General features: G+C 36.8%; 2 protein-coding genes across 4 annotated transcripts; one reads left to right on the forward strand and one right to left on the reverse strand.

Moving 5' to 3' along the window:
- Positions 1-2,892: 2,892 nt before the first annotated feature.
- Positions 2,893-7,653, forward strand: si:dkey-245n4.2 (uncharacterized). 3 transcript variants are annotated; one of them, XM_051110038.1, is made up of 6 exons: positions 2,893-3,083; positions 3,768-3,899; positions 4,304-4,828; positions 5,356-5,484; positions 5,779-5,869; positions 6,096-7,653. In XM_051110038.1, exons 2-6 carry the CDS (start codon positions 3,842-3,844, stop codon positions 6,301-6,303), a joined length of 1,011 nt encoding a protein of 336 aa, XP_050965995.1. In that variant the 5' UTR covers positions 2,893-3,083; positions 3,768-3,841; the 3' UTR covers positions 6,304-7,653. The 3 variants fall into 3 exon arrangements, with proteins under 3 accessions (XP_050965995.1, XP_050965994.1, XP_050965996.1); XM_051110037.1 differs by lacking the exon at positions 2,893-3,083 and having other exon boundaries at positions 3,648-3,899; XM_051110039.1 differs by lacking the exon at positions 2,893-3,083 and having other exon boundaries at positions 3,648-3,899; positions 4,325-4,828.
- Positions 7,654-12,734: 5,081 nt separating this feature from the next.
- On the reverse strand, positions 12,735-17,129 carry aqp3a (aquaporin 3a). The gene is made up of 6 exons (XM_051110040.1): positions 16,878-17,129; positions 14,610-14,736; positions 14,381-14,518; positions 14,169-14,293; positions 13,761-13,978; positions 12,735-13,630 (listed from the first exon to the last, which is right to left on the reverse strand). Exons 1-6 carry the CDS (start codon positions 16,983-16,985, stop codon positions 13,456-13,458), a joined length of 891 nt encoding a protein of 296 aa, XP_050965997.1. The 5' UTR covers positions 16,986-17,129; the 3' UTR covers positions 12,735-13,455.
- Positions 17,130-27,836: the final 10,707 nt, after the last annotated feature.

Genomic DNA, 27,836 nt, shown 5'->3' on the forward strand with positions numbered 1-27,836 from the left:
GCAGGGCGCGTATGTTTTATATGGTTAGCTGCTTCTGTTCATATAGATAGATAGATAGATAGATAGATAGATAGATAGATAGACTGGATGGACAAACCTACAAATTGCCACTGTGAAATTCTCAAAAATTGTCAAGGGTCCTTCGATTTGATGTCAAGGAGAACTGTCAGGGAAGAACACGATAAAAACTGGGAAACTGGGACATTTAGGAAAAATGGGTAAAAAGACTGGCATTAATGTACAATCCTAGTCTGGTTCAGAGATTGTTGCCCCTTCAAACAATTCATGCAGAGTAACCCTGTCAAGTACTGTATGGCATTAAAGTCTGGGCAGCCTGTAATGCCAGTACAAGCTAAACCTAGAATATGTAGGTCTTCACAGGCAAAACTGCTGGGGCACAGCCTGAAAGAAATCAGGGCAGACACATTGTACTCCAAATGACAGCTGTTCTCTAGAGACATGCAATAACGTGCAACACTTTCTTCACATTGAAACTTCTGAGAAAATTGACCATGGTTGGAACTGTGTGTAGGAATAAGCCAAAGCTCCCATCTTTAGACAGAAGACAGCTTGCTGGCCCATGGCACTGTTTTTCAATATGCTGGATATTTACATGTACAATTCCTTTGTGCCTGAGAAGGAAATAAATCTTTGTTGGATTCAAGGAAAGAGCTACCAGAGGAGGTTCTGGATGAGATAAAGAGCACTGGTGTCCCCTGATTCTGATGAGAAAGGCACAGGAATGGACTTTTGATGACAAGGACGAGGTCATCATCTTCTCAACAACTAGGGATTCATTAGAAAATCTGCAGCCTTCTAGTGGTTAAACCATATCATTACATTTGACTGGGATTTCCCCACCACCACCAGATGGCACCAGTATACAGTATGGTAGTATAGAGTGTACATTTATTATATAGAGTTTTATAATTTTATGTGAAAATAAATTTTAAATGTGTATAATTTAGAGATTATTATGGTCTAAATAGCATAAATAGCATAAATAATTCTTGCTGCTCCCTACTGAAGGCTGACTAAGCCTAATATCCAAAGCATTTAGATTTTAACTGCCACTGAATGGGTTCAGTCTGTGCAGAAGTTATTTTGGAAATACACCCGTCCCATGCAAATATGGACACCTGGCTGTAAAATTAAAACTCAAGAGGTTTTAATTTAGATACTAATTTTGATTATGGTTTAAATGAGACAATGTGATAATATGATATGGTGATCATTTAGGATAAGTGCATAGAATCTGCATCTGAAATGTCAAAATTAGGCCTATGTAAGATAGATTTAATGCAGATGCAGGTTAATGCAGATCACATATTATTTGTTTACCAGTTAAGACAAGATTCTAGCATCCTCGTTTTACTTTTTGCAGCACATTGGAAAACAAGAAGCTGCCTGTAACCCTCCTACGTCATGCAATATCAAAATCTCTTTTGATATCTAGCTGTGAAAGATCTAATTGTCAGCATTCTGTGGGAGGTACAAGGTTTCCTCCTTCTGAAAGACCTGAGCAAAATTTTATTTAGTCAGTGAAAAGCAAAATACAAATACAAATTCTGAAATTTCCCTCAATAAAAAAATATTTTTTTAAAAAGGTAAGACCATAAAAGCAGTAAAACAATCATACAACGCAAAACAATTAATGAAGAAGCAACATGAAACATGTTAACATGTAACAATATATAGTATTGTCAACCTCACACGATAACCACACTGTAAACTGCTTACCACAAAGTATATGTGTCCATTTGTCGACAGCAAGCGAAGAGAACAAATGAATGACTTTGTGCACAAGAGGCCTGTCAGGGAGGTCAAAGATGTGTGTAGGCTTGTGAAAGTATAGTGAGCATGGGCCCCATTATGTAAAGAGATGGGCATGAGAGGGAGGGAGACAGAGGCCAGGATGGAGTCCAGGACATCTTTTGTTGATCATGTAATGAACAAAAGCCTTAACATCTGAAATGGTATAAACTGTAAATTCAGATCCCATAAAAACATTCTTTAAGAAGAATCATTTGCAGGATATATTGTACAGTATACTGTAAATGGCATTACTGATTTAGGAGGTCTAGCTGTCAAACAATTCTTACAGTATAATTTGAAGTTCTGTTTTACTCTACACAACTGTTGTGGCAGTGTAGAAATGCTTTACTCGCTATCACCCATTAAAAAATGTATTCAGCAAAATAATAACAGCAGTACAAAGATGAATCATCTTAAATGATTAGTTCACTTCCAGAATAAAAAAAAATCTGATAATTTACTCACCCCCCATGTCATCCAAGATGTTCATGTTTTTATTTCTTCAGTCAAAAAGAAATTAAGTTTTTTGAGAAAAACATTCCAGGATTTTTTCCAGGTCCAAATTTCAGGTTTAATGCAGCTTCAAATGGCTCTACACGATTCCAGACAAGGGTCATATCTAGCAAAATGATCTGTTATTTTCTGAAAAAATAGAAAATACAAATGCATAACTTTTTAACCAGAAATGCTTATCTTGCACAAGCTGTGCAATGCACATGCATGACTTCATGCATTACGTAATCATGTTGGAAAAGTCACACGTGGGTTTGTTCTTCGTCTGTGTGCTCCGTTTCAAAAGGATAGGTCTTATTTTCTCCAACTTCAAAATTGTCCAACATGTTTGTTTTACCTTGTTCTGTAATGGGCGTTTGACTTTCTTTGCATGTTCGCTTTGTAAACACTGGGTCGGTACTTCTCCAAGGTGCCTATGTAATGCTTGAGGTCGAGCTAGTGCAAGACGAGCATTTGTTGTTAAAAAGTACATACATTTCTATTTTTTTTCTTTTTTTTAGAAAATTACCGATCGTTTTGCTAGACAAAACCCTTATTCCTCGGGTGGGATCGTGCAGAGCTCTTTGAAGCTGCATTGAAACTGCAATTTGGCTCCCACTGAAGACCACTACATAGGCTATAGAGGAAAATCCTGGAATGTTTTCCTCAAAAACCTTCATTTCTTATCGACTGAAGTAACAAAGACATGAACATCTTGGATGACTTGGGGATGAGTAAATCAGGATTTTTTTTAGAAAGCAAACTAATCCTTTAAGGTAAGAGCCTACTTAACTTTCATTTAAAAACTGGCACTTTACAGTGACTATCCAAACCGTTTAACCCACAATAGCTAGTCCAGAAAAGCAGCATTTTGTAGCATTATTTTAGACGTTCGGCACCATAGAAACACAACTAGGTGGAAACATGCTGTAAGTGTTTTCTTTCGCGGTCCCATTCTCTTTAAATACGGCCTGACTCTGTCGACACCAACTTAGAAACAACATAGCAACGAGAACAGAAGCTCTGTCATCTCAGTTTAAATGGAATGCCATTCAAACTGTTGAGACGCATAAAATGATCTTCCTCTTTGTACATCTGTAGATTACAGTTCAGATTTCTTTGCCAGTCATGCTTAGCCTGTTGAAAATAAACGTCTTTTACATTAACACACTTATAATGTCCACAATAGTTGATTGTAGTCTTGTTTTACTGCCTTTACCCCAACATAGCAGAGCACTTAATTGCCTTTCATCGTCTCTTGTTAATTAGTATTCTGCACTCACTAGTTGAACACTTTTGCGCTTCATGCGCCATAAATTTCCAGTCTTCTCTCATGTGAAAATCTGTTGTGCTACAGTGTCCACTATCGGGTGGATCAACATTGTCGCTCTTCACTCTCTGCCTTGCTTTAGGGGCATATGCGTGCTGGGAAATAATACTTTATACGCTATCTTTTTCAGAACAGATCATACCTGTAATCTGGAAGTCGAACATTTTATGCTTAGTGTTGTTATTGCACCACATACCCGCAGTGATGGATTTCGTCTGGAGAGGATTCTGCACTTTTGTTCTCACAACACTTGTTTTCCAAGGTAAAGAACACGTAATATCAGTAGCTAATCTTAATTCTAACGTTTAAACTTATAGGACAAATTGCATTTGTCGATAAACAATGTTTGTCTTAAATTATAGCCTACCATTTGTCAGTACACAGGCTAGTTGCTAACTTGTTTATACTACAGAAACTTTCTATTTCGTAAGTGAAACTAAACAGATATGTTTATGCGTTATGACATTTCAGCAAATACTGGTCGCAGCACCACGAATATTATTTATTAAATCGTAAATATGTAATAAAGTTACTGCTACAGTCTTCTAACTTCTAACTTGAACAAGACTGTTGTCTTTTATGCTTCTATCTGTGAAGTTGTTTATATAGTGCTGTTAGCAGCAGATGTACTGAGGATTTTGATGTGTGCTAAATTCTATTTTTCAGCATCTCTCTTTTCCTGTGTAGAAGTTACAGGACTCATGATCAGGAATGAAGAGCTGAGAAAGTGTTTACAAGTAAGTGAAGATCAGGTCAGCAGCCGGTTAACGCTGCAAGAGTGCAGAGCAGATTCGGCTCTGCAAGAGTGGCACTGGAACCCTGAAACACGCTCCCTCAGCAACCCACGGACGGGAGGGTGTTTAACTGCACCTCAGATCCAGGAGCATGAGAGTGTTTGGCTGCAAGCTTGCAGCTCTGAGGAGATGGACCGTGAGGGCCAGACCTGGAGCTGCTCTAAAAAGGGTCTCCTGACATTACACGGCAAGGGTCTGCACCTGAGCGCACGTCACGATTCCTCCAAGGTCTTCCTTTCCAAAGAACGTGGGAAAGGCAGCAAGTGGAGGACGCTGACTAATCAAACGGTATGCGAGGAGACAGACAGCACACATCACGGCCAGAATGTTTTACAAGAATCTCAGCAGACACTTTCGACCGGACCCCGAATCCTCACTCAAATTCGCTATTGGCATTGTAAGAGAAGTAGATAAGGAGTTCTTCATTAGTGATGGGTCTGTGTTTCATTTTTTATTCTGCCATCCCATCATTCTGATTAATGATCTCATCTACTTCTTCAGTTAAAACTCTGTCATACCAGACCATACCATCTTCTGTCATGTGTGTGTCTTGTTTTTTTAACTTGCTCATCTGGTCATGTTCATAGGGTTCCCACAGTACTGGAAATCTTGGAAATATCTAAACATTTTGAAAAGTCATGGAAACATGACAGTTAAAGTCAATTACATTTTTTTGGCTTGAAGACTCAGAAAGCATGAAGCTGACACAATTAAAATAGATTATTTAAATATCTTAATTACAAGGATTGTACCTGGGATACAAAATGGAAATCCTTCATAGCAATCTCTGTCAAATTTAGAAAAATACTTATGCAGGACTTGAAAAAAAACGGTGGGGACCCTACGTACTGTCTGTTCAGCTTCTAATAGTTTCTATGACATATTGCATGATTGTATCTTTATAATCTCTTTTTTTTACTTAAGCTGGGAATAGTGGCCAAACCTCCAAAATAAAGTCAACTGAAGCAACGCAAACTTCAGAAGCGTCGGCTGAACCTCAAAGTAGCGTAGAGCCTGACGGACCTTCTGTTAATGTGTTTACAACAGACTATGGTGAGTGTGGAAAGAGCTCATCCGTTTTCAAAATTAAATTTCTTTATCTATTAAATCAGTCAGGAAATATGGTATAAACAAACAAATATTTGAAACACACTACATTCCCCTGATCTGGAATAGTTCGTCTGACTTATTGTGTCCACATGAGGGCAGCAGAGGAGGGGAAACCTAAAAATGTTTCCATATCTTCGGTGATAAGCAAAAGAAACATTCATGAAGTGTAATGTAAAAATTGAATAATACACAAAATAAGAACATTAGTTTGTGATACTCTAATGTGTTTAATAACAGGAACAGGCTGGAAAATGACAATGTTGCTTCTAAGCAGCTTGGCACTGTTACTTGGGCTTGTGATCCTCACTCTCAACATCTACCAGAACAGGTAAGATCTAATTTATGATCGATAAACCTTCAATGCCTTTTTGTTCTCAATACAAACATTTAATATCAATCATGTAAATACAGAAAGAATTGATTAGTTTTTTCTTGAAATGAAACTGATCTATGAACATGCTCAATTGAGATTGGTTTCATAACAAGGAATGACTCAACACGTTTTTCACCCTTAATGTGTTGCTTATCAATTGTTTTTTTGTCTTCATGCACAGGAGGAAGAAAACAGTGGTGGTGTTGAAATCCTACAGTCCGACAGGAGAGGCCAGTTTGCCTGGGTCACCGGTGCCTAGTGAGAGAGCTCCTCTAACCCGACACCCTATGAAAACTGCTCAATCTCCCTCCATCCAGCGAGGCGAGATCCTGGTTGAATGGAAAGATGGAACAGTAACCCCACTGTTTGAAACATATCTAACTGACTAAGTGGTGTCTTATAGAAGAAATGGCTGTGAGTAACTTGCGTATTATTTACAAGCAAACAAACAGACCTGCATTGGTGGCTTTATTCACACGGGCTAATTAATTATGATTCAGCAATCATCTAAATAATCACTGTCTTCCAGGGAATCACTGCCAACTCCATAATTATTGCCAATTTCCATGTATTTATTTATTTGATATGAGGTCGTAGAATAAGTGGGATAAAATTATTGCAAGAAAATAAAGATAGAGTCACACAGTCATTATCACAACTTTAACACAAGTGTATTGATCAGGACTGAGCAGTATAATTTTAAATCAAATCAATCTTTAATTTGCATTAGTTATTTTGCTATAATGACCATCTGACTGTACATTATTCCTTACATATCCAACATCTTAAAAAAATCACAGACATCTGTTGGGTTTACAGAATGGCATCCCTCTGGTGAATTTTGAAAAACTGAGGTTGGGTCCTGATCAAAGACAATATTCTGTACCTTGCCAAAAAGACATAAGGTAACGTCAGGTCAAATACAGATCAAACTTAACAAAAGATATATATGCTGTATAATTAACAATGAATGCTTATATAAGCTGCATTGCGTATATGTGACCCAGGACAACAAAACCAGCCATACTGGTCAATTTTTTGAAAATGAGATTTATACATCATCTGAAAGCTGAAATAAGCTTTTCATTGATGTATGGTTTGTTAGGACAATAGGACAATATTTGGCTAATATACAACTATTTGAAAATCTGGAATCTGAGGGTGCAAAAAAATCAAATTTTGAGAAAATCGCCTTTAAAGTTGTCCAAATGAAGTTCTTAGCAATGCATATTACTAATCAAAAATTACGTTTTGATATATTTACGGTAGGAAATTTACAAAATACCTTACTTAATATCCTAATGATTTTTGGCATTAAAAATAAATCAATAATTCTGACCTGTACAATGCATTGTTGGCTATTGCTACAAATATACCGATGCTACTTATGACTGTTTTTTTTTTTTTTTTTTTTTTTTTCCGGTCCAGGGTCACATATGTGAGTGCAAAATAGAGAAATAGCAATGTTATATAGTAATACATTCAAAATATTCCTCTAAAACACACTGACTTTGACTGAATATTTTCAAAGAAGTGTTGTGTTTAACAGTAGATTATTCTTGAATTGCATAAGCCTATATCTGCAATTATTTTTTATATTCTGAAGACAGCCGTCTTGTAAGTGTGTTTAGGAATTAGTGTAAAATATATGAAAACCATTTGTTTGAAAAAATAATATTATTAAATATCTCATGTAATATAGCAATATTTAACATTTTCAATAAAGTACTGTTGACGTACACATTTTGTTGTAACTTGCAAAAGGGTGGAGGGGCACCTCCTTAACGGTTTTGCCAGATTTATAATTGTCAAACTAACTTTACCTGTTTTTTGACACACATGTCTATAATGCTTTTCTGCAGAGAACAGCGAAAAGATGAAAAACATGTCTGTGCAAGTGTGTTGTTTGGGTGTAAAGCAGACATAATTTAAGTGGGAGAGAGGAATAGATGTGATGTTGACATGCAAGCATTTAACTCAAAGCCAAAAACACAATCATATGGTATTGCAAATTCTCACTTCTTTACCCACACGTAAGTTTATAATGACAAACTAAACTAAATATTTGATTAAAAATTATACGTAAGTTTATAATGACAAACTAAACTGTAGATATTTTATCAAATATACAATTTTGAATTTAAAGCACATCATATTAACCACATAAAAGATAAAAGTATCACATTCGCATACAATACTTCAGAAGACTCTCACAGTTATGCAGTGGTATTCTGGTACTGTGGTTTTAGTTGCAAGGTTTGGCTGTATGCAGATAAACAAATCAGCTACATTTACAATCACAGAACAAATTTGTTATGTAGCTCTACAAGCGGCGACTGTAAGATAGCAATAAGATGTGAAAGACATGCCTGTGCAAGTGATAGGGTGTGTCAGCTTTTTGAAAGCAGCCATACTGAGCAGGTGTGTACTGAACAACCAAATGCATTACATCAATTTGTTTTTGGTGTTTGCTTTTTGTTTTATAATCATCGTCATCGTTTGTTACAACAAATACTATAGATACGGATGACCTTGAGGTCATTGTGTCGCAATGATATACGCATATACATTCCAGAGATAAGGTCATTTAAGAGTGACAGCTTTTCATACCATATATTTAGTGTTCCATGCACTTAAGCCAGTAGGCAACAGCTACATCTGAGTGCTTAACAGTATCCATAAACAATGAAAAAAAGTACAATCAAACATGGAGCATAACCTCTCTGTGTTCTCACACATGCAGTATAGGTATAACTTACATTACACAAGACAGGACCATTGAAATGGCTTGTAACTGTCTTTGTATATAAGTAGAAGCTCTCCCATAGGATATCTATTTAGATAACAGAGGATGTCCCCACCCGAAAGAGCGTGATTGAGCTCATATCTGTTACTGTCGCCCTTTTTCCATTGGCTGTGTATTTGTATCTTTGATCACAACCTTTTCTGTTTTCCCACAAGCATGCAGTTATGGAAATTAACATAATGGTCATGTGTAGCAACTGCACGTATCTTGGTTCATAAAAATGCATCAGGAAGCTAAAAAAATGAAAGATGATCAGATAAATAAGATGGTACCTGACAAGAGATATTTTAAATGAGACTGAACTCCCTGAACGAAACTCAAATAGACAAAACACGCTGGGCAGGACCTCTAAACGATGCTCTGTTAGTTTGTACAGATTGCAGAAGTGCATCTTTAAACGTGCCCCTAAAGGAAAATTGTGATTTGTGGTTTCCTGATTAAAGATCACAATCTTTGCTCTCACATTTTTTTAATGAACTCTGAAATAAGAATAGGCAGTTGTTTGTAAAAGAGCACCAAAGGTCATAAATGAAAAGAGTCATTGTGCAACTTACTGTCACAATAGATTCCAGCCAGCTGAGGTCACAAAATCTAAAAAGCCAATGTAAGGCCAACATATGACTGTCAAATCAACAATGTAGACAACAGGTGTCTTGCAAATCATTTAAACCTTGAAAAGGTGTTTGTTACAGTATATTTGTTAAAGATAAACTATGTCTTGATGAAAATAGATCCAAACATTTTAAGCAATTTATTTATTTCCAATTCACTGTTGACCCTAGGATTTGCTTTGGTAAAAAACTGAAGTGATATCAGAGTTTACAAAGTCTGTGAAAGGCATGTTGACAATTTATTTTAATGCCCTGGAGAAAAAAAAAAAAAAAATAAATAGAGAGATTGGATTCTGCTTTTTTGTAAGGTACTCAGTAGTGCTGTCAAACGATTAATCGTGATTAATCGCATCCAAAATAGACGTTTTTGTTTATGTAATATATGTGTGTGTGCTGTGTATCTTTATTATGTATATATAAATACACACGCATGCATGTTAAGAAAAATATGTTATGTTTATATACTAAAAATATTTATATATAATATTGATTGTATGAATATAAATACATACATGTAAATACATGTAAACATTCTCAAATGTTATACTGTATGTGTGTGTTTGTATATTATGTAAGCAAAAGCTTTTATTTAGGATGCAATTAATCGTGATTAATCGCTTGACAGAACTAGTACTCAGACGCCTCATACTCAAATGCCTGTACATGAACAAAATTTGTCCTGCGGAGATGTGGTACAATTCACAGTATGCTATATTATCTTTTTCAAGCAAGGTATTCATGTTTTAACCGGCTACTGAAAAAATTCCAGAGCAACCCTGCTAAAAATAAAACATGAGGGATTTAAAATCAGGTACAGGTTTTACCATCTAATCGCAGTTTTTTTGGAAAACATCTGAAAAAGTGTCATCAGTATGGATTCCTCTCAGCTTGTTTTTCCACATGTGGGAAACATATGGGTTGGCAGTATCTTAAAGGCATCTGGGTGCTGTGATCTCTTAGCTCCCAGCAAACGATCCAGTGACCCTTTAAAATGCATGTCTTCAGGCAATTTTGGTGCATCCAAACAGGAAACAACATAGTAAACTTAGGAATGTGCTTTACAAGCACTTGTGGACCTCAAAGGGTGTGACTAAATCATGACCTGCACGTTCAGCCCTTAGAAATTGTGTTAGTTTGACAATATTGTAGAGATACACTCTAAAACAACACAATTTGGCTAACATAAAATAAAATCAGTTGTAAATCTACAAAGTACACACATACTGCTTAGGGTAAAGACCGAAAGACATAATGTTCTTTTGGACATCACATGTGGTGCTGAGGCCAATGTTTATAGCTACGCCAGTCAAGTCTTTCAAGAGGATTTTCAGGTACATTACAGGTTTCTGCAAAGAAGAAAAAAAACGAGACGTCATCCCATAGGGCGTTTTATTGAAACCACTCACATTCTTAGCCAAATGCTATGCTGTCTGACCTCTAAGGTTACTAAACAGTGCTTAGGTGCTACACAAAGGAGATAATTTACTCTTAAGAGGATTTTTTTTTTTCCAAACTAGAAAACCAAGTAGAAATTCCTTCTCATTGAATATTCCATGCAGGCCATCGAGGAAAATTTGTCTCTCTTTTGTGCTGCTATCATTTTGTGCACAGGAAACTGAATCGGACAAGGATGCATGCTGTAATTACTCAGGGTATTCCTGTTTACGTAAGAGCTCCATACCCAAGCGCAATACTTTTATGTTATCAAGCAAAATATTCAGCAATCCAAACAGAGCAAAACACCCTCAAATAACTAGATTTCACACCTCATTAAAGCTGGCATGCATTACGTAAATGCAAGTTAAAGGGCGCCATACCTAAAATGAAACACGTGCTCGGAGAGACCTCCACGCAGATGTATGGGCTTTTAGCCAGCGCTGGATACCGTTGCGCTAAGCTTCATGGAGTCTCAACAAGGGCACGGGTGTTTTGTCATGATACTTGTTTAACTTGTTTTTCACACTGAGTGGGAATTAGGATGAGATGTCGTGTGGATGTTAACCTTCATTAGAATCATTTTTTTCACTATCCTCACTGGCTGAATTGTATTGAATGCGGATGTGAAATCCACAAGAAGAGCCCGAGCTGAACTTTTAGGCTTATCAGATGCTTCAAAATTATATCAGAACGATCTCACCACTGCATCCCCTGTACTTTCAATTCCACAATTCTCTTTACACCACAGTTTTCATCACGAAAGGGGTCAAGGCAACAGGACAACAATCACTTAATTCCTTCCCCATTTCTTTGGATTGAGTGTTATATACAAAATCTTCTACCTATCAGGAATTATATAAGTGTCTATAGGACACGGAAAGATAGGTTGCCACACAGGCGCAAGCTCGTCTGCAAATGTTTTCAAAATAAATGCACTGAGATTTTCTGGCCTGTATCGTTCCTTTGATTTAACTGCACTAAAAGTACTTCTTACTTGTTAAACAGAAATATCAATTCTGTCTAAAAACCGATACTGATACTACTGATCTGAATTTTCAAACCTAGAAAAACATTGATTCAGTTGGTTTGCAAACTGCATCTAATCATCAGCCAGTAATGCTTTCCGTGTGGTTGGCAATCCAGTCATTCCCTCCATAGTATCCCGTAACTGTTTCGTTTTATTAATGTAATGCAAATGTAAATGTAAAACATTACTTTTAAATCGTAATTAGATTTTTACTGTATTCTCTGATCTGAAAACAATGGTGACCACAAACTTTTGAATGGCAGTGTTAATCCATAACATGCTTCCTGGAGAAAGGAATTTCTTGCCTAATCAATCAATCTGCAAGCTTCAATTAAATGTTCTGATTGTTATGTGTAGAGGAGGCTGGTCTTTGTTTAGTCATTGGTTTTATAAATGTAACAACAGTGAGTTATTGCTCTGTCAGTAACACTGTGTTTTTAGCAACAAGTAGTTTTTTCACAGGGTTCTGGGAAATAAATGAGAAATAACATAATTGTGCTGAGAGAAGTTTAACCTGGCGTGTTGCGGCTTGAAGTAATTACATAAATTCTCTTTTAGACTGTGGTTTTCCTCTCTAGATGGTGGGATGTATTGTATTTTAACATGCACACACCCAGGTTTTTCTCCCAATAGCCTTAAAATGATTGAATGTGAACCTGAGAGAGGCTATAATGTTCTTTCTCTAGTGCTTAAATTTAAGCCTGCAGTAGTCCACACCTATTGTTTCATAAGCCCATAATTAGACTTGTTTCATTCACCTTGTACTGTTTTTGATAATGAATGGTTTTGGCATATGTTGAATTCCACTACAAATAATTTAAAACCCTAGGGGAGAACATGAATGTGCACATCCTTAACAAGACAAATCAGCAAGGGTGGTTTCAGCTAAACAACATAATAATAAAACATCACATCACTTTGTGAGACTTTGTTAAAAAACAAACCAAAACAAAAAACTTTATTAAGATAACAGTCCATTGCTTCAAAACATTCAATCACTAAATTAAAATGGTTATGACATTAACAGATACATGAGAGGGCGAAAGGACACTAGTCTAAAGACTGTAAAGCTGTACAATTGCAGGGTCACTACACTACTGACTGTTAAATTTGTACGTTAAGTTGTAATTCCTACTATGTAACAGAAAAAACTGCTTTGAATGAAGATGACAATACAGAATATTTACACACACACACACACAAAAAATGAATTTCTGTAGCTATTTTTTGATAGAACTGCTCACTTTTCTCAACAGGAATGGCAACGTTTTTGGATAATAGTAGTACAAAAGTGTGAAATACTGTAAATATAGATAGGTGCTACACTACATTTTTACTATCTTTAAAAACAGTGAATTAATATAATTCGTGTTGCTGAAGAAACACCTTTTTCCCTTAATGGAGGAATCTGGAGGATGTGTGAAGAAAAACAAAACAAGAATCATGCTAAAGAAAATAACAAAAACTGATTGAACAATTAAGAAAACATTGTAATCATGAAATTTGCAGCATTCTATTTAAAGTCCATCTGACGGTCTGCAAGGCTACCAGAATCCTCTCTGAAAGAGAAGAGGGAGTCTTGTGTGGAACAAGACATATTTGTTGAACTCAGAGACTCATAAGCTGAAAGTTTCTGCGGATTTGATGGAGATCATGCAGTTCATTCCTTGCTGGTGACGTCATTAAGTTTCAAAGACTCTTCGGTAGTTTTATTCTTCTTGTCCCGTACTTCTCCCTCCACATGCCATCCCACCATCAGCTGGTACACAATCACACCAATAATGGACCCAAGGAATGGGGCAAAGAAAGGCACCAAAAACCAACACTGGCGGGTGCTGTTGCAAACCAAAGGAGAAACACTCGTAAGTCACTGACAAATGCAGATATAAGCACAAAGCATTGCAAGTTGGTTCGTGATGTACCTCATTAGTTAATTTCATATGGAAATTAAATAAATGGACTTACGTGAAGACTTCACTACCCCAACCAGCCATGGCGGTGAAAAGACGAGGCCCGAAATCTCTAGCTGGGTTGACTGCATAACCAGAATTGAAGCCCATTGAGAGTCCAATGATGAGGACACTGAATCCCACTGTGAAGGCCTCAAGACCTTGAGGGATTGGATTGTTGAAAGGGTCCACAATGGCCAGGATGCAGACAATCAGAGATGCTGTGCCTATCACCTGTGAAGATGATTATATTTCAGAGATGTAAATATATTAAACATAATAAATATAATGCGTGTATATAAATTACTGTATAAAAATAAATAAAACTACTAAATTTAAATATTTGCTAATACTCTCGTTTGCAGAGCATGGGTTTGTTGGTTTTATGAGAGATTAGTTACAAGCGGGTTACAAGTTTACTGACCTGGTCAAAAAATCCATTCAAGATGGTGAGATGTGGGGCTGGGTAAGTAGCAAAAATACCAGCGGTGGCATTTTGCCCAGTTACAAGCAACTCATTTTTTTCTCCAGCAAAATCGTACATTGCATCTAAAATATAAAAAAAGAAGTATCAGAAGGAAGAAGCATAATACACACCTTCGACAAGAAAGAAAGCTAATATTACATAACATGTACCATGGTATTCAGCAAAGATAATTGCGGCGCCCAAGAAGGCTCCAAGTGTTTGAAACAGGAAGTACACAGGGAACTTTCTCCATTTTTCTCTTCCCAAGAGGCAGAGAGCAAACGTAACTGCCGGATTTAAATGTCCGCCTAAAAAAAAAGCAAAAAACATCCCATAAGTTCATTGTTATGAAAAATCAGTCCAACAGCTTAGGATGCAATTTTAGAGGAGTTTGCCCACCTGACACCTGGCCACAAACCAAGATTCCAAGGGTAGCAGCAAACCCAAAAGCAAGGTTTACAGAGAGAAAGCGACCATGAGATTCTCCACTTAGTACCATCTGGGCCACCGCACCACAGCCAAACATCTGCGAACATTGTGAAATAAAAACACGCGTTAATCACTCTTTGAAAAACCACACAATTTTAATGTGTAACATTCATGTCGCGGACTATGAAGAATCTAAGTGAAAAAAGCTTTTTTTGACCTACTTTACTAACTCAGAGTAGTTTTACATCATGTTGAGTCACAACATGTATTTTAACTGGTGATGAAAATAGCAGGTTGCTGTTTCAAACTCTAAAAATAAACAAAGTATTCCCTTTCGCTCAAACTCTACAAGTCTACAGTGACTAAGGGCTGCAATTTTTTCACATAGAACATCTCAGACAGGTCATTACAAGTCCCTTCTGACAAAGAGCAATTGCAAGTTGCTGTTGAGACTTGTGGCTGAAGTTTCCATCGGAAAGGTCACCTCAGAGTGCACTGAAATACCTGTGGCATTACACCGAATTATCAGGCTCACCCAGGGTGCATTGAAGAGCTTTCACAAAAGTAAATCTCAGCAACAATGTCGACACAATTTTAAAAAAGACATCTTACAACCCCCTAAAAGTATTCTATGCATTTCGGTAATGACAGCTAAATGCAAATTTTTTAGCTTAATTAATTCATTTAGCTTTTCTGTACGAGCAAAGAGCCATGGTTCCTGTTTCTGCTCTAGGAGAACATCCGCTGATAAGGTCAATAACGCAACACTGACCTTCACAGACAAAGAGCATGTTCAGAGCAGCTTGTACATCGAATACCTTTTTGCCGCTCAGCAAACATCACACCTGTTAAGTGATCCAGTTATCGCACGACCTCTGTATTTATGTATTATCTCTGGTGTAACCTGTGCCACACACCTTAAAAGCAAATTACAGGTGTACTTCTCGAAATTAGTTGTTTTTACTAAAGGCCTTATGAAATTGCCTAATTGCCCTGAGATTGTTTTGTAGCAGCAATCTGGTGTCAAGTGCTTCTTTATTGAACTCATATTTCATAGCACTCCTGTTAGTGTCATGTCACAACTTTGACTTCTTACGGCTGTGGTTTCCTTACTGTTGCCTGCTGCGTGTGATGCATTTATCGAACACCCGTGTAAGTGCAAAGTTTGAGAACATTTCCTCATACTGATATCACTATCAAATTGTGCCACTGTGTCTGTCAGACAGGTTTGTCTGTTATTCTTTTTTCACCCTTGTGAAATATTTAAATATGTTTGCATTAATTTCAAACCTAAAATGTTTAGAATAAGATCAAATGGATTTTAAAATGAATCCTTGGTGTTTGCAAATGCATGATAATATTGACTCAGCGCCTTAGGGTGATTCATTAAACCTCAACATTCTGGTTTGTATTATGTGTGGCACGATGATAGACGTGATGAAACAAGTAGTATTCATCAAAGGCTTTGGCACGCGTTGCTTTTCTTCTGCAGGCTGCATTATTACGTTATCTGCGCTGTTTGTTGCCACTGAATTAGGGAGGATGTTTAAGTACATTTTTTTCCTGTTTATCAAGTGTCAAGAGCATTTCTCACAAACTGAGTTATTATCCGCCCTTCTTTCTTATCTATTTGCGAATGACTTCCTTTAAGCATACTTCCTCAGTGCATAATTAACATTTATAAATACTCTCAATAAATAAGCACACAGGAAACTTCCTTTAATAGGTTGTAAAGGTACGTTTGAATTGTTTTTGAAAGTTTTGTGCATAGAATGACTTTCATTGTATTTATAAAAATTGTTCTTTTATATTTTTCCAAATAAGAAAGTCATACAGGTTTGAGTGATTTTTAAAATGATCCATTTAAACAGATTTGTGGATAGTTTCTGAAGCATTCCTTGCACTGAGGAGCAACTGCAGGAAGCTAAAACACACTGTAAGATCTACACTCTAGAATCCACACTAATGTGTGCATAATACAAGCTAATTTGCACTAATTCACCATTAACTTAACTTGTGGAAAATCAAAGTAAACATTGCAGTCTGTTTTTGTTGTCAATCTGAGTGAGAAGAATAGCAAGAGTGTAACTGATGCTCTACTGTAACTCTCATGTGTGCAACGCAATACTATTTCCTACTTTTATTGCCGATTATGTGAGACATAAACATGTTGTTTCAGTCTAATTGACCTCAACTTTGATGCTGACAATAAGTAATTCATTGAAGAGAAATACCCACCACCAGGATGAGAGTTCCCAAGCATTCAGCAAGTCCTTGCCGCAGTAGCTTGTTGCGGACCTGGAAAGTGAGTGAAAGCTTATCCAGCATGTCCTTCTGCCAACCCATCTTTCAGGCAAGTCCGGATGTCTTCCTTTGCCTATATGAAACAACCTGTATGTCCCTCAGAGATGTATGCTCATGTGAAGGCCAGTGCTCTGCTCTTATAGACATGACAGACCAGGACCAGCCCTTCATGCTTCTGCCTGCCCCCTTACACACTTCACACACACACAGACGCAAACATGCACACTCACCTATACAGCACATTAACTCCCTCGATCCCTCCCTGTATTATTCACGTATGAACTCACACCCCTTCACACTGCATTCCTGTCCTCTCTATTACAGAACAGGTTCTTCCTTTTTTTCCCTCTCTCTCTTCCCTTTCTGTCACATCTTTGTATTTTTGAAAACTGCTGAAACTTCATCACCCACTATTAAGCCTTGTAGTTTAAAAATGGGCCGGGTGTGAAATTTTAGAATTAGATTAGACTAATCTCTAAAGGGCCAGTGGTAGGAGAAGAGTTTCATTTTGATTTAAGATAAAACGTGACTAAGACTCTGGCTTCAGGAATGGGCAGGGTCATTTGCTTAGTTTTCTATGATTCATAAAATCTGTTACTAATGATGCTGATTAGACAATAAATGAATCTAAACCATAATCATTAGTTATTACTGAAAGATATAATTGTTTTTCTTACTTACAATTTCAAGGCTATAAATATTCTGAAATGATTTCAACTGCAAAACAAGAGAATTGTTTTTACATCTTTTAACATTTTTTAGTAGATTTTTTTTTGGTAGATTGTGACAGAATGTTTACATCAGTGCCAACCCGTCGATCGCGACTGACTGAGAGATCTTTATCAGTGTCCTAGCAGCTCCGAAAACAAAACAGAAAAATGTTTAACAGAAAAATAAGTACAAAAATACATAGTGCCTGATTAATGTTTAGAACTTCCTGAACATTGAAAAGTGATGCTGTGTATCATGGGACAGAGAATTGCACTTAACTTAATTGAGAATTCACAATTTTGTTATTACAGTTCATTTATAAAATGCTAATGATAGTACCTCCAGAAGCTTTAGTGAATAGGCAATTTACTGTTAACAATGGCACTTTTTTATCTGCTCACACTGTCAGTTTTAAAGTTTAAAACCAAAGCATTTAATGTAATTTAAATACAATTAAATTTAGAACCATAAATGGGAACCAGATTTTTTTTTTTTTTTGTTTGTTTTTTTTTTTTTTTTTTTTACATTTTTGTGCGTTCAGCATTTTTTAATTTTACTTTGACCGGGTCATTGTTCCGGAATAGCACTGTGACCGAAAGCTCTAAAATGCTGCCTTTGGAGGCAGCATTCCAAGGTAGGAAGGCATCAAGGAATGTCCGAATCCAAATTCTGCTTCACTTCGTCTCTCCGGAGGTTCCTTCTTCTGATCAAATTTTGAGGGCAGCATAGATGTATCCTTCGCTGCCTTCGACTTCCCACAATCCTGTGCGTGTGCATCATATAGGCAATATAAATAAAGATATTCTGGTGATATTAAACTTGCTACTTTATATTTATATTTATCATTTAGATGAGATTTTGACCATAATATACTTTATGAACAGTAATAGTGTAAAAAAGCATAATAAATAATATTGTTTGTAATAACAGTATTTTACAAAAATGTTAAAACGGTTCAAATAAGTAGTAAATAAGAATAATATTTACAGTATACTACCAATAATAACGAAATAACTATAATAACAATGACCTGTTCTGCAATAATACTTGCAACAGTGCCTTTATTTTTTTTAACTTTTTTCTGACGCACAGACCTTTAATGATAATGACATTGAGGTCTTTATGTATTATTATATCATACATACATAACTGTTTAAGATCGTTTTTTCGACAAAATGTACAACTTCCTCTGAAGTCTGTCCCATACTGTTTCTAGAGTTGCCTTTGCAGCTGACTAGGCTTTCGGACGCAACCATTCTCACTCCCAACTCGTCACATATTGACGCTTAGTCAGGGCCCTTTGGCGTCATTTTCCGACGTGCATGGTCCTTCATTGCTTTAAATATTCCACCCTTGCCGTCACAATACTGATGCAATTGTGGTATGCAAGGTACTGGGAATTGTATCGTCATGATTAAATTATATATTGGGTAATAATATTGTCATTATTGTATATATGTTGGGGTGCGATTTTTAAATGTAAACAATCACAACAGTTTTATTTACATTACATTATTTGCACATTTATGAGCACTTAACCCAACCTCTGCCCCTAAACCTACCATTTGTCAATAAAACACAAGATATAACAGGCAGATACAGCTACAGTCATAATGTATTTAAGGAGTATTAATATTCCAAGTCTTCTGAGGCAAAACAATTGATTTGTCCGACGTAAAGCTCAGTCAGTCTGTGCGTAAATTCCAAGCGGCAATCTTCCGAGCTCTCTATTGAAACCAACAGGGAAGTGACTTAAACTGCAATTCATCGACTGGCCGCTAGAGACTGGCTCCAAAAGGAAGTCAATCCCATAGACTCCCCATGTTAAAATGCCCAACTTTACAGCAGAAAAAAATATGTTTACCACCTGATACAAAAGCTGGTTTGGTTTATATAGCTAATTGTGCCCTTTATGTCAGCTGTGAGGGGGTGAATTTTTTTATAACTCATCCGTTTAAATTATATTAAGCCTTAAAGTTCTGCATAATTTAGGGCGTGGCCACTTGAGTGACAGGTGGATTGCTGCTGCTGTCACCACTGTAACGCTTAGGCGGGCATGATTTCAGCAACCAGCTTCACCCACGCCCCGCCTTTTTGCCCATTTTCAATTATCCGAGAGTGACGTAGAGTGACACGAGTCCAAGATGGCTCCCGCCCACTAAGAGCTTCAAAAATGCTCTTCAGAAACGTACGGGTGACGTCACGGACACTACATCCATATTTTTTACAGTCTATGGTAAATTCAAAAAATGCCGCCAGAAGAAGCGTTATGTCAGCCTTGGTTGTGAAATACCACTGGCTCTTGTGTGTCTCGTGAACTATTGCGTCTTGCTAATATTTTTGAGTGTTTTTGAATGAGTGAGTGTGTTAACGGAGCCGGACCATTTTCATCGATTAAAACCTTATGTTTTACTCTCTTCTTCGCATAAAGATATCATATGGCTTCAGAAGACTCAGAATACAGCAGGACTTGTTTGTAATGCATTTACACTGCTTGTTTATGATCAGTTTCTGCAATAAATACCTGTGACTGTACTTATATTATATTTGTATTTAAAATATATTTGTATTTTATATTGTTCAGAAGTGGGTAAGTCTAGGGTAGGGGTGGGGTTAGAAGCGCCAATGAAAGTATAAATTTATATAAAATTACATTTTTTACAAATGTATGGCAAACAACTGAAATCAATGGAGGACCCTGAACATCCAAAAGTTTTGTGTCTTTCTTTCTTCAGTCGATAAGAAATGATGTTTCTTGAAGAAAAAAATTCTCTTCATATAGTGGACTTCAGTGTTGCATCCAAGTTTGGAATTCAAAAATGCAGTTTAAATGCAACTTCAAGTGGCTCTAAACGATCCCAGCCGAGGAAGAAGGGTCTTATCTAGCAAAACAATAGTTCATTTTTGAAACAAATCTATACCTTTTAACCTCAAACGCTCGTCTTGTGTAGGTCTGTGTGAACTTTTCCGGGTCAATACAGTTAGGGTATGACAAAAAACTCCCATCTCGTTTTCTTCCCAAACTTCGAAATCACCCTACATCAAAAGTAACGACCCAGTGTTTACAAAGTATACATGCAAAAAGATCTAACAGCCTTTACAAAAAAAAGAAGGTAAAACAGCGATGTAGGAATGATTTTGACATTGAAGAAAAATACAGTCTCTAACTGTATTGATCCGGATTGCACAGACTACGCATGCGCATCGCAGAGATGAGACAAGACAAGCATTTGAAGTTAAAAAGTATATAGATTGTCAATTTGTTTAGAAAATAATCGATCATTTCGCTAGATAAGCCCCTTCTTCCTCGGCTGGAGTTATTCAGAGCCTAGTTATTTGAAGCTGCATTTAAACTGCATTTTGGAAATACTTGGGAGCACCATTGAAGTCCACTATATGGAGAGACATCCTGAAATGTTTATCTCAAGAAACACAATTTCTTTTTGACTAAGGAAAGAAAGACACGAACATCTTGGATGACAAGGGGGTGAGTAAATTATCTGTAAATGTTTGTTCTGGAAGTGAACTTCTCCTTTAAATATTTCCATACATATATATTTTTATCATTAAGAATAACATACATCACGAAAAAAGGCTTCCATGCAAAACTGGAGGTTTCACACTTTGTTGAGTTTTGGAGCCAAGCAAGAATATGATAAAATAAAATAGGTTATATATACAGTGGGTACGGAAAGTATTCAGACCCCCTTAAATGTTTCACTCTTTGTTATATTGCAGCCATTTGCTAAAATCATTTAAGTTCATTTTTTTTCCTCACTAATGTACACACAGCACCCCATATTGACAGAAAAACACAGAATTGTTGACATTTTTGCAGATTTATTAAAAAAGAAAAACTGAAATATCACATGGTCCTAAGTATTCAGACCCTTTGCTGTGACACTCATATATTTAACTCAGGTGCTGTCCATTTCTTCTGATCATCCTTGAGATGGTTCTACACCTTCATTTGAGTCCAGCTGTGTTTGATTATACTGATTGGACTTGATTAGGAAAGCCACACACCTGTCTATATAAGACCTTACAGCTCACAGTGCATGTCAGAGCAAATGAAAATCATGAGGTCAAAGGAACTGCCTGAAGAGCTCAGAGACAGAATTGTGGCAAGGCACAGATCTGGCCAAGGTTACAAAAAAGTTTCTGCTGCACTTCCTAGAGCTGGCCGTCTGGCCAAACTGAGCTATCGGGGAGAAGAGCCTTGGTGAGAGAGGTAAAGAAGAACCCAAAGATCACTGTGGCTGAGCTCCAGAGATGCAGTCGGGAGATGGGAGAAAGTTGTAGAAAGTCAACCATCACTGCAGCCCTCCACCAGTCGGGGCTTTATGGCAGAATGGCCCGACGGAAGCCTCTCCTCAGTGCAAGACACATGAAAGCCCGCATGGAGTTTGCTAAAAAACACCTGAAGGACTCCAAGATGGTGAGAAATAAGATTCTCTGGTCTGATGAGACCAAGATAGAACTTTTTGGCCTTAAAAACAGACCAAGATAGAACTTTTTGCTCTGACATGCACTGTGAGCTGTAAGGTCTTGTATAGACAGGTGTGTGGCTTTCCTAATCAAGTCCAATCAGTATAATCTAAGCGGTATGTGTGGAGAAAACTAGGCATTGCTCATCACCCGTCCAATACAGTCCCAACAGTGAAGCATGGTGGTGGCAGCATCATGCTGTGGGGGTGTTTTTCAGCTGCAGGGACAGGACGACTGGTTGCAATCGAGGGAAAGATGAATGCGGCCAAGTACAGGGATATCCTGGACGAAAACCTTCTCCAGAGTGCTCAGGACCTCAAACTGGGCCGAAGGTTTACCTTCCAACAAGACAATGACCCTAAGCACACGGCTAAAATAACGGAGTGGCTTCACAACAACTCCGTGACTGTTCTTAAATGGCCCAGCCAGAGCCCTGACTTAAACCCAATTGAGCATCTCTGGAGAGACCTAAAAATGGCTGTCCATCAACGTTTACCATCCAACCTGACAGAACTGGAGAGGATCTGCAAGGAGGAATGGCAGAGGATCCCCAAATCCAGGTGTGAAAAACTTGTTGCATCGTTCCCAAAAAGACTCATGGCTGTATTAGATCAATAGGGTGCTTCTACTAAATACTGAGCAAAGGGTCTGAATACTTAGGACCATGTGATATTTCAGTTTTTCTTTTTAAAATGTCAACAATTCTGTGTTTTTCTGTCAATATGGGGTGCTGTGTGTACATTAATGAGGAAAAAAATGAACTTAAATGATTTTAGCAAATGGCTGCAATATAACAAAGAGTGAAAAATTTAAGGGGGTCTGAATACTTTCCGTACCCACTGTAGGTCTGTACCTTTTAATGTGGCTCTTGAAATGAACATTATAAGAAACTGACACCAGGGGAGTCGTTATGGTTTCTGGGCCCCCTCGTCAGGTCCTTTTAATCATCCTAACTTTCCCGCCCATTACAGCAGATTAAAACAAGGCTGTATACATTACTGTTTGCACAAGTAGCATATTACATTCCAAATTAGATCTCTTTCATTCGGTTAATTTAGATGTAAATATACTTTTTTTCAGTGTTAGATCATCACAATTATAGTGACCAAAATGATTAGTATTATCAGTATTGTGAAAATGTGCTGGAAAATCTCATTTTAAAGAAGACACTTGGCAGCTTGTTGTCCGAATCAACAACCGTTATAAGAAAAATAGCTACAAGGGCTTGAATTTATTGTAGTAAGTTATTAGAAATGTTAGAAATTTATTGGCATGAAATACCTTTGACAAAAAAACAAAAAAAAACAAAACATGAAACTGGCTTTGTTGCTGTCTAGAAACACAGTGCAGCTAAATCCACAAACCACAAATCTGACAATGCAGTTTGTCTTGTGCTGTCCCGATTCACGTTTTGTTTTCACACACACTGAACACACACATTCTACTGGATGGAGGACTTTTAGATGTCTTTTAGACTTTTAGACTGTTTGATCCGACATTTCTTTAACTTCTTTGAACTTCATTTCACCTTTAACATTTATATCAAATGTCTTACTTAAAAAAAAACAACAACAATAAAAAACATTATCCTCTTAAGTTGATTCTTTTTCTGTCAACAGGTGTTTAATGGCTATCAGCTTAGTCACCTTAGTTTGTCATCAACACACCAATTAATACTGTTTTTGCTAAAAAAAAAAAAAACATTTTTAAAACGCCACTGGGTGTTTTTTGGCTTCTTATTACAGAAAGAGCCAAAAATATATTATTTAGTAGTATTCCATTCTGTGATAAGGCTATGTCGATTAGCATTGCATTACAAATATATTCTATTCTTAAAAAAATACCTGACACAGCTTCAAGACCACATATAAACAATATATTGTTACAATTGTGTTTTTTGTCTTCATGTTTCACCAGAGAAAATGTTTAGATATGTTCTGCTTTTATTCATTTATATTCAGTGGTACATATGGGATTTCATTGAACGTCACAACAGGTCTATAACTTTTATGAGTCTACCTCAGCCCTTCAGCTTTGAGTATGAATTGCACCATACATTACTGCAATAATTTAATTCAGTTTAAAACATAATTAATTGTGAAATAGCAAAACTAACCGTCTGGAAATTTAGCATGAAACTGGTAATAGTTTCATTCTTATTACAGTGTTACCGAGAATCACACAATGCTAGAATTTCTTAGAATATTACACACTTTCCACATTAAGGATGATGATACGTGGGGCAACTTTGCGCAATGTTGCCATCAACGGGCAACAGGTGACACTAGGATAGGCGATATCACTTATTTTGTTTTATTATTTTATTATATTATACATTACAGAATAGAACATGATCAATATGATCTTTTAATGTTCAGTTTAAATAAATGTAATTGCACAAACTTTGTAGGCTACAATTTCAACTTGTTTATTGTAAAATAACTCAAACCTTGACCAGCAACATGACCAGCTAAGGACCAGCATAAACCAGCAAAGGATCAGCATAAACCAGCTAAGGACCAGCTTCTAATTTTTATTCCAAAATAGCACACATTTGCATTGCAATCATTTCCCAAAATGTAATTTGTGTGGAACTATTATGATGTCTGTAAATGTCTGTTAACAGAGACCAGAGACCCTGAAGACGTATGCAAAACTGAACCAGGCAGAACGAGCTCACTATTCAGCTTATTCAGCAATATTTCCACATATATTTTTTGTCATTAGGAATAACATACATAATGAAATATAATACAATATTAAAGAAAAAAAAAAAAAGATTTCCTGCAAAACTGGAGTTTTCACACTTTGTTGTTTTGGATTCCAATGAAGTTGTCACTGCCTTAAATAACCGTAGTGTGTGAGAATGTAAACATGTCAAGGACTCATATACAGGATCGGAAATCATATTCTGCTGATGTGTGAATGTGTAAATTTGCATTCTCATTCAGTCTGTCAGCTGTTTTTTGTTTCAAACAGATATGTTTTATGTAAAATTTCACAAAGCCCTGGTGAAAAAAACAGCATATGCTGGTAGGTATGTTTTGATGCTGGGATGCTGGTTAGGTATGTTTTGATGCTGATTTAAGCTGGTCCTTTGGACCAGCATAAACCAGCAAAGGACCAGCTTAAACCAGCTAAGGACCAGCTTAAACCAGCTAAGGACCAGCTTAGACCAGCAAAGGACCAGCATCCCAGTATCAAAACATACGTACCAGCCTATGCTTGTTTTTTTCACCAGGGAGCTAAAGTCAGACAATTCTGTTTTTGCTCAAAATCTTGATTATACAACCTCATTCAAATCAAAAACAACTGCTCATGCTACATGTGTGCAACATCAGTGGCTGCCTCTGATTTTAAATGGCTACTTTTGCTTAACACAAGTTTGCCTGAGTAAATAAACATTTAAAAAAATGGTAACCTATATAGTCATCCCCAGCATAGCCTTTTCACACACCTATCATCAGACAGACGCCACAAAAGCGTTAAAGCCGACATTAAAACTAGACCGTTTTGTGAATAACACACATCCGCTGCCCCTCCTCCCATCATTGCAGACACGGATTCTGACTCTGAGAGGCCAACCACCTCATCCTGACTACACTCACACACACACACACACACATAATGCAAATAACATAAGAGACTACAGACTACCTCGGTATACTTTGCGCACACCCTTTTCATTGCGCGTGCACACGCGTCCTTTTCACTGCGACAGCATGGACTCAATCTAATCTTTGCACAATCGTGTCTTCCTTGTTTACATTATACTTTTTACATGCAACAATTTAGTTTATTGTATAATTTGCACTATTAGTAATCTTGTAATTTCAGTAATTTTGTAAATGCAAATTTCTAATTTACATATTGTGTCATTCTTATGTCCTTAACTTATGTATGTCATAAGATCTATTACAGCGTGTTGTGTTTGAATAACTTAAAACACTTTAATATTTAAACTGACAGGGCTTAAACACGTGAGAATGGTAAGCTTTATTGAGGAAGCAGCACGGATGATTCAGATGATTCGCTAGGCCATTTTGGCTATAGGAGAAACAGAGGTGTGTGTTTATCGATAGATTGTTATAATATCTGCATCTATGCAGTTTAAATACAGTTTACAAACTATCACGGGGGAGCAATCGATTCCCCCTATCTACTGAAGCCTAAGTTTTCGCTGCGTTCACCCCTCATCACACCACAGCTGTTTCCTCGAGCAAAAATGAAGCAAATATAAATGCATGCTTTAAAAAACGATCATGTTGCCATTTTCATTGGAAAATTTAACTTTCAATATAATACATATTCCAGTGCATGTGGCAAAGGGGTTTGCATACTTGAACTAAGGAAATAGAGTTGTAGAAATACAGAGAGAAAAATTTTGCAGTGTAATGCAAATATGTCTGAATGGTGTGAAATAACAATAAAGTGTAACATGAATGATATTGTATAACGCGTTGTTTGTTTACATCCCATTGCGCCTCGTATTATGAAAACATTGTTTGGGATGCCACGATCAAAACTCAGCATATAGACAGCATATAGACCATATAAATTATGGTGTATAAAAATAACATTTGTGTGTTCAAAATGTAAAGAAACGCTTTTATTACACCCCGTGACGTCACATGCTGTGGTATTGCAAGATGGTGACGCCCTTGCTCCAAAAGCTATAACAAAACATCCTTTTTTCTTTAAAATGGTTACATTAATCATGTTTGTTATATATTTTTTTTAATTCAAGTGGACATCACTTTTCTAAATAATGTAAACTTAACTGTTTCACTTCCACTTTAAATAAGCAGTTTGCATTTCAATAAAGCTGTTGATCAAAAAATGAATAAATAAATAGTAATCTACATACATATATTCACACTTACAGTATGTTTGCGTATGTAATGTAAGATAAGAGATTAGAGCAGTAGTAGTGAGCTGTTACTCCAGGATATATATAGGAATCATGTAGTTAAAATTAATACCTTTTTAAGACTCTTTGCATACATTTTAAGACCTCATCGCCACTTCAAGTTTTAACTGGTTACATAGGCAACACTTTAACTTACATTTACTATATACTGATTGTAAGATGGCACAACTAAACAGTCTTAGTCTGTGATGACTCATCAATTCAACATAATTCAGAAGAGAATTAATTGAGTGACTAACCCACTGTAAGGTTAATGAGAAAGAGAAACCCGAAACAAGAATTAGACCAGTAAACCAAACAACTGACAAAACTTAGTGAAGAGGGAAAATAAAGCTCTCCGAGCTAAGAGGACAATGAGTTCACACAATATATTCAACAGAGTATTTGTAACATCAACACTTATAACTGTCTGCAAACCATAGCTCTTTTGTGGAACATTTCTCATGACAAACACCTGACTGGTCAGTTTACCTGTTATTACAGAGTGCTTGACTTGATGCACCAGAGCAAATCCTTCAAACACAGTGTTAGTACTGCCTACTCAAGTCTTGCTTCTCAAAAGATTCTAAGCTCATTGACAAATATCATACACCGTGCATGTCCTAACAAGATGTAACGACAAGGTTCCAGCAAAAAGCAATTTAGCTGTCCACACATGAGTCACGTGACGCCACAGCCATTCAGAAGCACAGAATTGCACTGCACTCTCTGCGAAATGGACAAGTTTATAATCTAATTCATAAATATTAAACCTTTTTAACATC

Source organism: Labeo rohita, chromosome 5, assembly GCF_022985175.1.
Source record: "Labeo rohita strain BAU-BD-2019 chromosome 5, IGBB_LRoh.1.0, whole genome shotgun sequence".
Classification (NCBI taxonomy): Eukaryota; Metazoa; Chordata; class Actinopteri; order Cypriniformes; family Cyprinidae; genus Labeo; species Labeo rohita.

Bases quoted from the DNA above. Each gene is read 5' to 3' on its own strand.
- si:dkey-245n4.2 (XM_051110038.1), top strand. From the start codon at position 3,842: ATGGATTTCGTCTGGAGAGGATTCTGCACTTTTGTTCTCACAACACTT. The intron at 4,829-5,355 runs GTAAGAGAAGTA...TTTTTACTTAAG, and splicing joins TCAAATTCGCTATTGGCATT to CTGGGAATAGTGGCCAAACC. The intron at 5,870-6,095 runs GTAAGATCTAAT...CTTCATGCACAG, and splicing joins CTCAACATCTACCAGAACAG to GAGGAAGAAAACAGTGGTGG.
- aqp3a (XM_051110040.1), bottom strand. From the start codon at position 16,985: ATGGGTTGGCAGAAGGACATGCTGGATAAGCTTTCACTCACTTTCCAG. The intron at 14,737-16,877 runs GTGGGTATTTCT...CAATGTTCGCAG, and splicing joins TGGGAACTCTCATCCTGGTG to ATGTTTGGCTGTGGTGCGGT. The intron at 13,979-14,168 runs GTCAGTAAACTT...TCATCTTCACAG, and splicing joins TGAATGGATTTTTTGACCAG to GTGATAGGCACAGCATCTCT.